The sequence below is a fragment of the Corvus cornix genome, chromosome 3, assembly GCF_000738735.6.
Source record: "Corvus cornix cornix isolate S_Up_H32 chromosome 3, ASM73873v5, whole genome shotgun sequence".
Taxonomy (NCBI): Eukaryota; Metazoa; Chordata; class Aves; order Passeriformes; family Corvidae; genus Corvus; species Corvus cornix.
The window spans coordinates 64928917-64944224 of record NC_047056.1 but is presented as its reverse complement, the minus strand read 5'-3'; the positions used below and the strand labels follow the sequence as shown (position 1 = coordinate 64944224).

The 15308-nt window shown below is 35.9% G+C and overlaps 1 protein-coding gene across 8 annotated transcripts in view; it reads right to left on the bottom strand.

The window, feature by feature from the left end:
* The window catches only part of FAM184A (family with sequence similarity 184 member A), a 74517-nt gene that overhangs the window by 5503 nt on the left and 53706 nt on the right, over positions 1-15308 (bottom strand). For 2 of the 8 annotated variants that reach the window (XM_039569110.1, XM_039569115.1), the window contains exons 10-17: positions 14871-14912; positions 10631-10843; positions 9383-9536; positions 8842-8969; positions 6542-6726; positions 5903-6049; positions 2626-2743; positions 1860-1964 (exon numbers count right to left, since the gene is read on the bottom strand). In XM_039569110.1, the coding sequence (XP_039425044.1) occupies positions 1860-1964; positions 2626-2743; positions 5903-6049; positions 6542-6726; positions 8842-8969; positions 9383-9536; positions 10631-10843; positions 14871-14912 (1092 nt within the window). The remainder of the gene's footprint in view (positions 1-1859; positions 1965-2625; positions 2744-5902; positions 6050-6541; positions 6727-8841; positions 8970-9382; positions 9537-10630; positions 10844-14870; positions 14913-15308) is intronic. The other 6 variants (XM_039569112.1, XM_039569117.1, XM_039569113.1 and 3 more) reach the window with 5 other exon arrangements.

The following is a 15308-nucleotide window of genomic DNA, read 5'->3' as shown; positions in this document are numbered from 1 at the left end:
TGAAGCAGTCAAATCTGGAGAGAGAAAACTGTGTCTATTTTTTCCATGAAATTCATGCAAAGTATTAAGAAATTTTAGATGTAAGAATGTAATACTACACTAAACAGATCCATTGTAGAAATTAGAGAAGCTCTAACACATACTGCAATGGCTGTAATTTTGCATTAATATGCAAAGCCTGTATAACTCATAATTTATGTCTTTTTTTTTTACCAAAAAAAGAAAAGAAAATGAGATTTTCAGTTTCTTTGTAATTCATTCTCCAATAACACAGTATGTGCTTTGACAAAATAAAGTAACATAGTCCACAACTCATGAAATGAAAGATCAGAATGTTCTGGCATACAAGACACTTATAAAGTCTAAACATTTTAAGTGATAGAAGCATATTATAAAAATATATGAATTATCACTATGGAAATCTGATGCTGAAGTACTTTTCCCAAACACTTCAGATTTCACACAAAACACAAGGTTATATAATAGATGGTTACATTTCACATCTTTATAAATGAATGGTTCAGACAGACTTCCAATATTTTCAAACAACCATTGAAATTGTATCTGGAAGTCCTGATATTGTCTCTAATGGGCCCACAGTAATTTCTTTTATGCAGTTAGCATAAAAATTAGGCATCCAGATAAGGTTGTGAGAGCTGCTGGGCTTGTAAAAATCATAGGAGAATATTGACATTTTGCAGCAGATTTTGTGCAGAAGTGTGAAATATGCTGATCTGATGTGAAACTGCAGTAAGGCTGGCTAAATAACACAGCCTGATCTCAAATAATGGAGCCAGACCTCCTTTTAAATAACATGAGCCTGAACCTTGATTACTGAAGCTCTTGAGCATCTGAGCTGCTCAGGCTGTGCCCCTTGGGTTTTAGCCTCTGCTTCAGTACCTTCCCAACTTCTTCTATCTCTACAGCTGGGAAAAATCTCTTCCCCTTCCACTCCAAGTGAAATAATCTATGTGTTATCACAAGGAGGAAGGAAATGTCAGAGGACGCACTCCTGAAGTGGTGAAAAGAAATAGTATTTTTAGTTTCTGAACCACAGTCTATTCACATTCCTCATGAAGGAATGCTGCTGGCTTTTTAAGTTGCAGGAAGGCTACTATCCCTGTGTGTACAGTAGCCTTCCCTGGCTGCTCTTCAGCAGGATGGAGAGAACTGGCAAAGGTTGCTACTGAAGTGCTTACACTTGTATAGGTGGTGACAGTAACTGAGAAGGCTAGAGACTGACTTCTGTCTCTTGCAGCCTCCACTGTCCATACTGGTTTGTCACTCCACTTCTCCAATCTTACTCTATGTCTTTCCCCCTTCAGACTCATTCCATGCCCTTCTGACACACTTCCCCTTTTTACCCTTATTCCATTCCTTTTAGTGTCCTCTCTCCCTCTGTCTTTCTAATTCTCTTCCACCCTGAGTGCTTCCCAAGAAGTGCAAAGTGCCCTTGCACTTTCCATAATAACCAAGAAAAATTACAAAACTAAAACCAGTTAGGGGTGTCCCTGCTCTCTATGGCATGATACAGTTCTGCCCTCCATTGCTTTTCTGTCATGTTTCCATTTTAAATTTGCAGTTTTGTGATAAGGAACTGTGTTCTATGTCACGCATGTCAAGCAAACCAGGGCAATAGCATCAGTGGATCTCTCAACAACACAAAAGAAACAAACCTACACAAAAATAAGTAGACAAATGGAAAACTATGTTCCTTGTTTTGAACATGTCTGTTAAGAGTGATTTATGTATAGATGCAGGCGCACACACACACATACACATATATCTTTTCTTTTTACTATTATCTTAAGTTTAGATTTCTTTTTCTTTACTTTAGCAATGAAGTCCATGGAACATACCTTCACCAATGGATTAATAACACCAACATTAGGGCTTGCATTAAACATTTTGTTGTAGTTAGTCTCCCTGTTTACTAGTTCCAGCTGATAGAACTTTTTGTCCTCCTAAAAAGAACAACAGATAGAAACTTCTTTTTATGCATTTTCAATCAGTTAGTGGCCAAATCTGCCTGTAAAATTTTCTCAAATAAATTTATGTTTACATTTTAAAATAATCTGGTAATTCTAAAAATTTGATTTCATGTTTATATATTATTATATGGAATAATCTATATAATTTCTATTTATGCAGTTCTAAGGTCCTGAGAGTGAGCACAGCCTAATGGATTATGTACTGCAAAAGGCTCAGTATAGTCAAATTCTGATCTTTAATCAACTTTGATTTCCTCATTCCTTCTTGCTTCTTAATTGGGATGTAATCAGACTAACCCAAGTCAGGGTGTTGTGCTTTGAATTTGGGAAGCTCAGTGGGTCAGGATCTTGGTCTTAGAAACCTTGCAGAAGAGACTATTACTTATATGGCTTGTCCCAGGATTGGAGGCAGGAGATATCTGATAAAGGACGTACCAAAATACTTCTTGTAATAATGTCTTATGCTTGATTTTGTTCTACTATTATGAGTCATTGAAACCAGAGGAATAATGTGTTAAAGGATATGAATAACGTGCTAGCAGGACTGGGTCTTTAAATACATTTCAAACACTTTGAATCAGATTAACTTTTGTATTTGTCAAGATATTACACCAAGAGAGAATAGAAGTCTTACAATCAATTTCTTTATGAGTTGGTCCCGCTCTGCAATTAGGTCTTTCAGTTCTGAGATAAGCTGCAAGTCTTCTGGTCTTGATTCTCTGTTTTTGTATTTTTCTTCCATTTCTTCTAAACTTTATAGAAAAGAAGAATACCCCCTTTAGCCTGATCCAGTATTAAATGATGAGTGAATAGTCACATTTTTGCTAAGTACAAAAGAGAGCTCAGGGAGTAAAAACAGAGGATGACTTTCTTATCACCTTGAAGGAAATTAATTTCTATGTTCTCCTTCCACTTTAGATAGTAAAGAAACAAAACAAACCAAAAAAACCCAATAACCATAACTTTTGCTCCAGCAGCTAATAATCTAGGGAACATTCTAAAAACTTAACATCCTTCCTGTGCATGCACTACTACATTTTTGGAAAAGGCCACTTGGAAATCAGGCTGAAAAAAAAGCATTCAAAACCACAATATGAAGAGCATAATTACAGAAGACATAGCTAAAATTGGTTCTTACATAAAATATAGGGACTACATAGCATTATATTTAATACTAATGTAAATTTTAAAAGCTGGCAATTCACTTTCCTAATGAGGGAAACCAAAAGTATCTTTTTTAAAATTTATTTTAATAGAAGACTACTCTGAATAAAGATCCATTTTTGTGACACTGGAGAAACTGGATAGACAGAAAAAGCTGGCAGCATTTCCTCAGTTCATGTGGAACATACTGGAACAAAAGATACCCAAGAACACTGGAGACTAATAGGTAACTAACTCCTCTCCACAAAAGCTATTTAGTACCATTAGAGATGAAATAAAGGAATGAGCAGCAAAACAAAAGGAATAACACTTGGATATTAGGATATCTAATGTAACAACTGAAAAAAAAAACCTAAGAAGAAATTTGAGATGCCTGGTGGGAAAGCATTAAAGGAGAGAAGTGAAATAAGCCAACTGAGAGAGGAATTGTATGAGTAACTGCATAAATATCCCTTTTTCGTAAAGAACAAGTTTCGAAGACATGACAATTTCAAGAGATTGTGTCTCTTTTAAACTAGTAACATGCTCATGATGCTAAATATAGTTTCAAAGGCAAGTACCAAAATATGTGTCTCACATATTCAGCCCTCATGTAGATTAGAGAACCAAGTATCAGAACAGGTTCAGGAAATTTAACAAACTTAGTGAAAAAAAGAAAAAAAATCCCAATCAAATGCTGAGAAAAATCTATTAATTCAATTGAATCTAAATCAGGTCAAGCTTAATTCCACAAGAATTAAACAAACTGTAGACACCTGGAAGCAGACATAATTTTTCACTTCAGATAAATATTTTCTCTTTGTAAGAGAAACTTATGTGATTTTTACTTTGATTTGCAGCTGAAAAAGCAGTTAATATTAAATTATATAGATAATTTAATAACCTTCAAATAACCTGTAAATATTCTGAGGAGATTATATAATGTATTTACATAAAACAATATGAATGAGAACAACGTGATTGTTTTTACTTGCAGAGAAGGCATTTGACTCAGCAGAACAGAAATAGCCTCAGCTGGCTTAATTTTTGTGTATACACTTTATGCTGGGTTAAGCTATTGTATATAGATCCCCAGAGTATAGTACATAGTTACACACAGCTGTCATTTTATTTTCAGATACTTCCGAGAACTGGGATTTCTTCTGTTTCAAATAGATAATTTGTACTTTAAGGACTTCAGTTGTAGAGCCTAATTAATGACATCCACTCTCAACTATTTGAAGACAGATTCTCCATTTCACAAACACTCATGAGGCCACGCTTTAGGTGAGGCTGAACCTGGGAACAGTTACTTGAGAAACAGATACATAAAACTTCTCTGAGTTGGTGGGGGGGGGGGTGTGTGTTGGTCTTTTGGGGTTTGCTTTTTGTTTGGCTTTTTCTTGTTTAGGCTTTTTGTTGTTTGTTTTGGTTTTTTGCTTTGTTTTTGTTGTTTGTTTGTTTTGGTTTCAGTTTGTTTTTTAAAATTTGTTAGCTTTTCTACATAGTTTCCTCTTTGGACAGCTTCTTGCTTCAGTGTAAATAGAGAAAAAACACACTGAAAGCCAGCTCAGGGTTCCCTGGATGATGCTTGCTGTTTTAGGCCAGTGGCTGCCTCCTCAAAGCTCTAAATCGAGCAAGAGCAAGGTGAAGAAAACCTAAATTCAGAAGAAGCTAAATTCAGAAAATTCCTGGACACTGAGAAGCAAACAACTTAATGTGAAAAACATTTGGGGTAAACAGTTCCAAAACAGTTCTGGTGGCTGCTCATAGGCCTGTTTCTCATACAAGATAAATGCAGCAAACAAGAGGTAGCTTAGACCTAATTTACTGAATGGCAAGGTACCACGTTTATCAGGGCATAAGAATGTGCATGTGGACAACTACAAGGGAGTGAGAACTAGAATTTTATAGCCATTTCATTTGAAGACAGTTTCTGAGGGCTCATTATCCAGAAAAAGCTAGATGCATTTTGGCTTTACTGTCCATTTGTAACTGATACTTAGAAAAGCTTTCTATCAAAAACTTAGAACCAATTCTTCTCCCTGCCATAAATCTTCTGTGCTGCAAATACAAATCCCTCAGTGACAACTTTGTGGCAGGAAGCCCTCAATGTGCTATGAAACCTGAGCCAGAAACTGTGACCAAATGGGTAACATCACAGAGATAGAGAATGAAGGATGTGGAAAACAGTGGTTGGTGACATATTATTACATCACTTCTGCCACCATTAGGTGGTCTACTCCCTGGTGGCATTTTGGCTCAAGAGAAACTCTTAAGCCTTCTGTTATTGTTATGCTCATACAATCCATTTCAGACACTAATTTTCCTTATGCTACCAAATCTGAAAATGTTTGCATCACTCATGTTACAATCTCACTTCTTAGTAGTAGTAAACAGTACAGTAAAAAACCATACTGTTTATAAACTTGTTGAAGAAATTCTTGTGTTCTCAAAAAAGATATATTAAAGTTTGAGAAAGAAACCATTTGAAATCATGTGTTCTCCAACTTTCTAGGAACTACACAGATTTAGTATCTTTCCTACCTGAAATTTTTTGGTCTCAAACCCTTAACAATTTACCTCCTAAATTCCCCTAAAGGTTATAGAATTGTGTTGCCTAAAGAATGCAAGATTAGGCCCCCTGCTTTATTGAGGTATTTGTACATCTGCATCTCTGCAGTATCTTCAGGAACTTACGGACACCAGAATAAACTATTCACTCAAATGCAGCTACATACAGTTTTTTTTAATGCAACAAAACTTACGAAATTTGTAAAGCTGAATTAATTTCCTTGAGCAGCTCTTGGGTCTTATTAAAATCTGCCAGCATGCTTTGTTTCTCTCTGATGTGATCTGCTGTCAAGACATCCAGCTCTTTCTCATGTTTCTTGCTTAAATCTTGCTCATGCATCCTGTTTAATTTAGTTTTTGTTAAAAAAAGAGTTATTCTAAAATCAGACTTTTTTGTTCATCATGATTTTCTGCCATGCTTCTAACGGCTTTTACATAATATCAGACAACACAGAAGGAATTACTGATTCATCAAAATCCACTACTTACTGTTCTCCAATCTTCTAGCTTATTTCATGGAAAATGCATCTCCTTTAATGCTTTTTAAAATAAGCCAACATAATGAATTTGAAAATAAACCCACCAAAATCCAACACTTGAGTGAACTGCTACTAAAATATGCCAAAATGTGTCACTGAAATGCCACTTAACTGCACAGCATAGTCACTCACTTTACTAGTAAAGGGCATAGCTTTACTGAAGAAGACTAAATGGTATGTGTAACATGACTTGATTAAGAGGATAAATTTAAAACTGAAAATGGTAATCTTTTTTCAAAGTAAAAGAGTAAGTGAAACAATCCAGGTTTGAATTTAGAGTGGAAAAATTCATACCTGATCTGTTGGTTGGATTCACTGTGTATTCTAAGAATTTCTTTCCCTTTAAACTCTAATTCCTTTGTCAATGCACTTATATTTTCATGAAGATGCAGAATCTCTTTGTCCAGTTCAGCTATATGATGGTCTCGGTGTCTAAGTTCATCTTGTAGATCTGATATTCGGCATAAAAATTCTTTTTCCTATGATATAAGTAGCAGCAGCAAAAAATATTTTAGATAGGCTTGTTTCTTAGAAGTGATGCCTACAATACCTGCTTTTGGAAGACAATTCAGCTGAGCAGAATTTTCCATCCAATACACAATTTTTTCAGCTTTTGATGCTGACACAAATTATAATCAAAGCAAAGGGCTTTTTTATTGTGTACAAGTATAAAGAAAGAAGAAATCAAAGTTATGTAATAAATGATTTCCACTTGCAAGGAAAGTTAAAACCCATGATTACCATTGCCTGTTAAATTTGGTGTAGCTCATCACATTTTCCTTTTGCCCACACGAACAAGAAAAAATCCCAGGTACCACTAAGATCCAGGGCCTGGGCATTTCCTTTTCCTTGCCTCGTCAGCTTACAATCCAGAGAAACTTTTTTCCCTTACAGCCCCATTCAATGGGAGAAAATTGCTCAAGATGTATGCCCAGCACAAACAAAAACTAATTCAGAAGTCTCCTATCTTCCAAATATATACAAGGGTCATAAATATCTTGCAGCAGAATATGTGCTAAATAGTTTATGTTATATTTATATGGTGTCCAATAAATCAAGAAAAGTCTTTTTTTTTTTTGCATAACAAATTCCAGTGAGGTTAATAGCTGGGAAACTCAGCTGGAGCCCATTCCAATGGCTTTGATAATGAGTCTGCTTGGTTTAGAAATGTCTGTAATGAAAACAGCTTTTTCAGAGTTTTCGATTTTCATTTATTCCACTTCTTACAGTTTCACAATAATTAATGACTGTATAGTTTGCACAGAGAAAATCAGCAGATATTCCAAAGTAGTTTTATGTATAATTGTGTTTTGTGCCTTCATGCCTCCAGGAAATGCAAATATATCCTAGTGCACGAATTTCATAGGGCATCTTTAAGAGCAGACCATTAAAAATAACTATGTATCTCCCTATATAAAGACTATGTTAAATTTATAAGAAAAAGCAAAGGAAAAATTAACATCTACACATTTAAATATTTCAAAAAGTAGCAAATATAATCACCCTGATCAGACCACTCTGCATCTCATTCAACTCTGATCCTGTGAACTGATGAGCATTCTAACACAGGAAACATCAGTAATTGCTTTGCCCTTAGTACAACCAAAGCTTGTGTTTAGCAGATCATTATACTGAGGCAAAAAGTACACACTATTTGGTTGGATCAAACACCAGTTCTTGTAATTTAAACTTTTTTTTTCTAACATTTCATTCAGGTGCCAGACCCTGGACTTAAAACGACACATGACTGAAACTATATCCTCCAAAGCATGACAGCACCATGTTTTTGCCTTTGGTGCTCACACTGTTAAACCAGCAAGGAATAGCTAAAAAATGGTTCACCTTCGACTGTCTCTGGTTTTGGGTAAAGGCTATGTCCAACAAACCCTGTTTCCTCTGTTAATATATTTCTAAACCTACTCCTCGTTGGTGCTGGAGTATCAGTAAATCAGTCTTGAAAAGCCTATTATACAGGCAAATAAAGAAGTAATTTTCCACTCCTCTTATTTCCAGGAGCCTGTCTTTCAATAGAGCTTAAACTTTGAATTTTTAACTACTAGCAGAAAAACTGATCGTGTATAAAATGAAAAATAAAACTTCAGTTTGCTGCTGAAAGTAAAGGCAGTTCATACTGGCTTTGGGGGTTTGCTTTTGGTGGGGTTTTTTTGTGTACATTTTTCTTCAGTTTGAAGCAATCATTTGATTATAAACAACCACTTCTTTTGCCATCTCTTAGGCTTCAAAGAGAAACAGCTTTTTCCTTCCTGCTGGCAGCTGAGGATGAGTACATTTTGCAAGAATGGGCACTTGCCTCCCATGGCAAGCCAAGGTGCTCCCAGATGGCTGCACAGTTCTGAGAGGAAACTACCTTAATTCAGGAGCCTTTTCTAGGCTTTGAACGAGGTTTGTGGAAGGCAGAAAAAGCTAAGCAAGGAAGGTTAGGAAACTGGTAGGAATGCATTAGCTGCTGGTGCCAGATGATTTTGAAGGATTACATGTTTGTTGTTTGTTCACAACAGTTCCTGCCTCCAGCAAAGGGAAAAATGAATATTGATCATGCCATTTCACAGCCAGTTGCCAGCCATGCCTCCTACCTGTCGCCTGCCGAGTTCTATGCTTCTTTCAAGCTCCATTTTGGCAGCTACCAGTTCTTGCTGATGGTTGTGCCTCAGCTGGTCAATTGCTGCTGCATGTTGGTGATTGAGCTCTGAGCGCAAGGAAGCTGGTTACCATAAACAAAGAGAAAAGTTTATTGTGGACGTGTTTACATTAATTAACAGTAACAGTCCAGCTCCATCTAGTATTGCTGCTGACCTAAAACACACTTTACATCAGCTAAGTAATTGTCCTGTATTCTGTTCCTGCTGCTTTTTGAAAACATCAGTTCTCCATCAGGAACTTTGGTTGCTTACTCCTTCCAGAAGAGCCTTAGGGGTGAGATATTTCAAAAGTGAAGAGTCTAGGCTTACCTGTTAAAGATTATAGTGATTTTAAGAGGAACACTTAGGTCAACACGGAATGACTCTGAGAGACACTTCAGTGTTATAATACACACAAACACACACACGTACATGTATATTTGCATGAGTAGAAATAATGGTTTTGGACCCATTTTCAAATCTGAAAATAGTATACCTAACATAGCTTTTCCTTCATCCTCCAGCTCAAATCGTAGAGTCTGAAGTTCCTGTTCCATCTCCAATTTAAAGCCTTCCATGGCTTGTTTATGTGTTTCTTTCAGTGCATGAAGTTCTTCCGAATGCTTCTGTTGTAAACGTTCTTCTAATTCCTATTAAATTGAAATTGACAAAATTTGTTCTATACCAACTCTGAGAATTTATAAAACATTCCACAATAAACAACTGGAAACAAAAAGCAGGCATTGACATACTCTAGAAAAGAAATGCACTAGTATTACTCATATTTTCTAATCGCCCTACTGTATTATTTCTTTTCAGTGGTTGATGGTTACCAAGATTACCTGTGCACAAAACCCGTTTGGCTCACAGCTGGAAAAGAGAAAAAAATCAATCCATGGATATATCTACAATAGCAAGCAATGTAATAGGGTGCAGATTCATAGATGGGTTTAATATGCACACAATACACATTTGGGGACTTCTGCTCCCTAAGGGCACCCATGTTTACTCCCTATGGAATTGTATGAAGCATAATGTTCCTGGTACACATCTTCTGATTTCATTTAGAACAAAAGGAGTGCACTTTGTTTGCTCCAAGACCAGTCTATGATGTGAACCAAAGTACAGTAAGGGCACACAGTGGGGAAAACTGATGCAAAGGCACACTCTGGAGCTGAACTTAAAAAACCTTAAGAACCACCCCCATTACGTACCATGCACTACCAAAATTGCAGTTTTAAAGCTGGTTTCATCAAAGTTTTAAAAAAAGTATCTTGTGTGGGGCATGAAAATTACCTTGCAAGTCACAGAACATATCTTATACAATTTTCAACATAATGAAAATATAAAATACATTGCAAAGGAGTCTATTGACAGAAAATACACGCAAAATTAACTATAATGGCAAATTTCTACTCAAAATCAGAACAAGAATATAATATTAAATGTAACAGTGTCAATCTACTGTACAGAAATGCATGTGTTGATAATAATTTTACATATATACACACACACCCCCCTATATATGTGCATATAACTCAAGACACGAAACAACGCCAGTATTAGAAAAATTTTCACTATGTCTTGTTCAGATTGAACTGGATAACAGTATTACTGTAATACATCAGCTGAAAAGGAAATTTAGTAGTTATGCAGATACATTCTTTACTAATTGCAACTGTGTACGTAAAAGGCTAACATAGCAATATTCTCTGCAGAGTTTGGAATAACCATATAAACATGCCTTTTGTTCTTGCTCTTTTGTTTCTTCCATGTTTTGAAAGGCAAGGATATGAGCTTCCTGAAGTGACTTATGCCTTTGCTGATGCTCTTCTTCTAATTCCTGGATCTCCTGAGTCAGCCTCTGTCGCTCCTGACTGAACTGGGCTTGTAGCTGTTGCAAAGAGCTCTGTGACTGGGAAAGCTGCATCTCCAGATTCTGCTTCAGTAAGGAGATCTAACCCACAACAGAACAGCAAATATTCATTAGTCATTGATACTAACATCAGCTGCAAAGAAGACATTCAGAAGAAGAAAACATTTGAAATTTTAGAGCCAGAGCATTAGCTAAAAGACAAGCAATGTCATCCATCTACTGAATTTGTTGTTAATGTTATATTCTATTTAATATAATAATTACATTTTAATGGTTTTGTAAGGGTTATCATATTGGTCAGTTCATACTGCAGCACTACTTGTAACACAATTTTTAAAGGCCGAATTATCAAAAATTATTTAGGTTTTATGTAAAAGATCAATAAAAATGACACTATCAAGGTCTGAAATCAAACACTTGATTGTTAAACTGTCTTTCAGGGGAACACCCATTCTGCAAGGATAATCTTGCACTTGGAATAGGGGAGGACAGCCTGTGACATCTACACTGATTTTCAAATCTTTTCATATGTCATGGTCCTACCTTACTAGTGGTTTTCTCATTTAAAAAGAAATGGTACCACTCAACATCACAAATAAAAAGTAACACTTGATGGATTTCCCATCACACACTTTTTTGTTAGTTCAGTAAGACTATGAGAGTGATTTTTATGCTTGTTTCCAAGATCGAAACAATATGAATCACAAATAACTCATTTTCTTAGAAATACCTGCTTTTACAAACGATGCTTTTCATCCAACAAGTATTATAGTACACTATATTCCTTTTTTGGTCCCATTTTCTTTTTATAATACTACTATACTTTGTTCTTCACATCAGATAGAATATTTTCAGACTGAAAGTACTAAACCTATATTCCCTTTAAAGCCAAACATGAGAGATACCCTCCAATTCTGGAAACAAGATTTAACCAAAAGAGAATTTTGCTACAGTGACTCAAAGGAAGGAAAATAAAATTGACAAGTGACAAAGAATTTGAATCAGTAAGGATACCTTTCAAGCCTCAGAACATTACATAATATGGAATTATAAATGAAAGTCTGATAGTGTCATTTGATTCAGTATATCTTAAAATTAATGATGTCAAATTCCTAACGACATTGCACATCAAGTTATTGAGTTAGAGAACATTTAAACCCACCAATTAGCAAAAATTAATAGCAGCATACCAAGTACAACTTGTAGCACGAACATTGTTGCTGAACATATGGGTTAAGGTTTTTTTTTTTCAGAAAGACACAGCTTAAGCAGATTTGAAAGAAAAAAGCTACAGAAAAAAAATTAGCAGTAAAACAAACAAAAGAAAACAAAAATCAAACTAATTTAAATGAAATAAGCATAGCTCGTTGTATTTCAGATTCACCAGGTCTTTGTGTCTGGGAAGCTACACTCTAATGTACACTGTATAAACACTATTGTACTTCAGATACCTTTGAAAGAGATTAGCTACAATTAAAGGAGGGTACTGAAGTCCTACACTACATTCTGCAAAACTTTTTACTGAGTACATTAAATATAAATTTCACATACAAATTGTACAGTGTCAGACCAAAGTTTTGTCTGATCTCTGGTTCTGCCTCCAGAAAGGGCTAACCAGGATTACCCTAGAAAAAAAAAGCCAAGACATAAATGTAGGGAGCTTGACTGTAATCCACCTGGAACTGGCAATCTTTCTTAAACCAGAAGAGGTATTTGGGAGCAGATTTATAGAAGAAATAATAACAACTATTATCTGAGCCCATAAAAGCTTTTAGTATCCACAATATCCTGTGTCAGGTTCCATGCAGACATGCCAATTTGACATGATGATCTCCAATACTTGTAATGGAAAGGAATCAAGAGAAGTTCCCTTTTCATGTGCTGTATTCTACTCATGTTTCCATAGCTCTCCATCATTTCCCTCCTTACACCCTTTGCCATACTAAACTGCTTTGGCTCAGTGAGTTGCTCCTTGTAGGAACTTTACTTCATATCTATGATCACATTTCTCTACTTCTACCCCTTTTCTACTATTTCTTTTTTAAGATTAGGAGTCCAAAACAGCACAAGGTATTTGAAATGTGAGTAAACTCTATTTTTACATACTGATTTATATGGTTTTACATGTTACGTTCTCTGTTTCTCTCCTACATTCCTAAAGTTTTATCTGCTTTTGTGACTCCTACTGAGCTCTGAGGTGATGTTTTCATGGAATATCACAGTCTCCAAACCTACTTTCCAGTTGTAACAGGTCAAGGTGAGGCTCATCATTTTACAGAAAAAGTGACAATTTTTTTCCTTATGTATCACTTTGCATTTATCTACACTGAATTTCATCTGCCATTTTATTGCCAAGCCCCTTGGCCTTTTGCAGCTATTCTATGTTGAATAAGCTTTTATAAGCCACAAAGCTTCCTACCTTACTCTTTTATCAATAAGCTGTAAAAGAAAATATTTTGAGCATCAGTGTAACTCCACTGATAATGTACCTTCACTGTGGTAACACTTTATTTAATACCTATATATAATATATACTGTATTTTTTCTCTTCACCCCTAGAAACTCAGCCTGAAGTGGTGTGTTTGCACCATATACCTGCCAGCATGGCCAGCTCTGAATTTTCATATATGCATCATCTTCTAGTACTGCAATGTGCTATTGTCTTCCCTCTCCAGGAAAAAAATAAGCTATTTTGCCTAAACTTCCCTTTGGTCTACTCACATCCCCATCTACTCTAATTCAACTCACGTTTACTGCTGGGCCCTTTTCTCCTTTCTGTAACCTCATATCTACCTGGTCCTTCTCTTCATTTGTAAGCCTATTCTCACTTGTCCCTTTCACCTTGTTTCTGTCCCTCAGGTTTCTCACCATTGTGCTGTCCCGTTCACCCTGGCCACCAGGAGGTACAATTCTAGGGGAAGTCCTGCTCAGTCCTGCAGAACCTCAGGTAAATGTAATGATCACACTCTAACACGCCTTTCATGATAACAGTCAAATGGAGTCAGCCACGGTAACTTAGGCAAATTTTTATTAAGATGACATAAAAAAGAAGTATTTTTGGCTTGAAGTTAAATCAGTCTCTCACTTAAGTTCCTGCTCCAAATTCTGACAATTATCAGTATATAATTTATAAACATGTTGAGCATGGGCCAAGGGCAAAACGATTTTTTCATTTCTGTCTTGGAAATGCAGAAAACATTTTAACTGAGATGACCAAGAGAAGTCTGACATCTGGCCAAGAAGCCGTCTTCAAAGAGATCAGGAATAAGCAGGAGCAGTTCATCCTTCCACCAGATTAAAGTGACGGCAAAACCACAGCCTGAAATGAGTCAATGTCTGGAGATGTCTATTTGCATCAATAGACTATACAGAAAATAAAGGACAATGAGGATTAAATGATTCTAGCAAGCAAGTCAGATTAGTCCCCCCTTCTAATAATTTGTTTTGACGTTGGAAAGTACAAAAAAAGTTAGAAATATGACTCTTTTCAGAAGAGCATGTGATTTTAAATATTATTTTGATTATTCAGTGCATATATTGATATCCTTAAGAGCATGTTTTTGAGAACATTAGTGCCTCTTTTTGTGTGTCTTTGGACCACCATTTCTGTACACCTCTGTACTAAGGATTTAAAAGAAAACAGCTCTGAACACTATTCTCTGAACTTCCAATACTTTTATCCCAGGTTTTCAGCACATTAAAAACCTCAGTGAGAATTAGAAAAAAAAAAAATAGAAAGAGTAGTTTGGCTACAATTATGACTCACACTGCAAAACCGCAAATTATAATAGAGCATCGATCCCATGCTTTGTAGAAAGCTCTGCAATACATGTCTGCACTGCCCACAAGCTTGCTTGCATTAACAGTGACATAAAATCGCTGCTCATGTTATGACCACGTACACAGTGTTTGACGCCAGTGATATGCACACAGTCACACAGATGAGGGGATGCAGTACACAAGCTTTTGATAGCAGCACATGTTCTCGTCTCAAATATTACCATGTCTCCCATTTCATGGGGTAAAGCTGTACAGCAGTACTGCAGGATATGCAGGTTGATTAGTGCAAGCATGCCCTGTTCAAAAGCTGTAAGTGCAAATCACTTACATTGCTGATAGATTTATGCAAAGCTTCACCGAGACAGTGCCGCTATGAAGGAAAGATCATAGGAATAAAGGGAAACATTCAGAAATCAACTAAGTAAAAGAAAAAGGGATAAGGAAGGAAGGGTAAACACAGAACATTAATTATAATTCCATCAGAGAAAAATAAGTTGAAAGCCATCTGGAAAAAATATGAGTATGTTGCTTTGACTTAGTCTATAAGCTACTGAACACAGAACAGAATGATGTCATTTACCATGTTGTGTTTCTGACATACAGTATAGCATTATCTCTTTAACATAATGTTACTATATAGACATATGGTACACAGCTGAACACTTTTGAAGTTATCCACTTGTTTTCTCTTCTCCTTTATGGCAAAATAATTTTGGGAAGAAATCATTAAGTACATGAACAGACACTATATAAGGGCACAATCAAC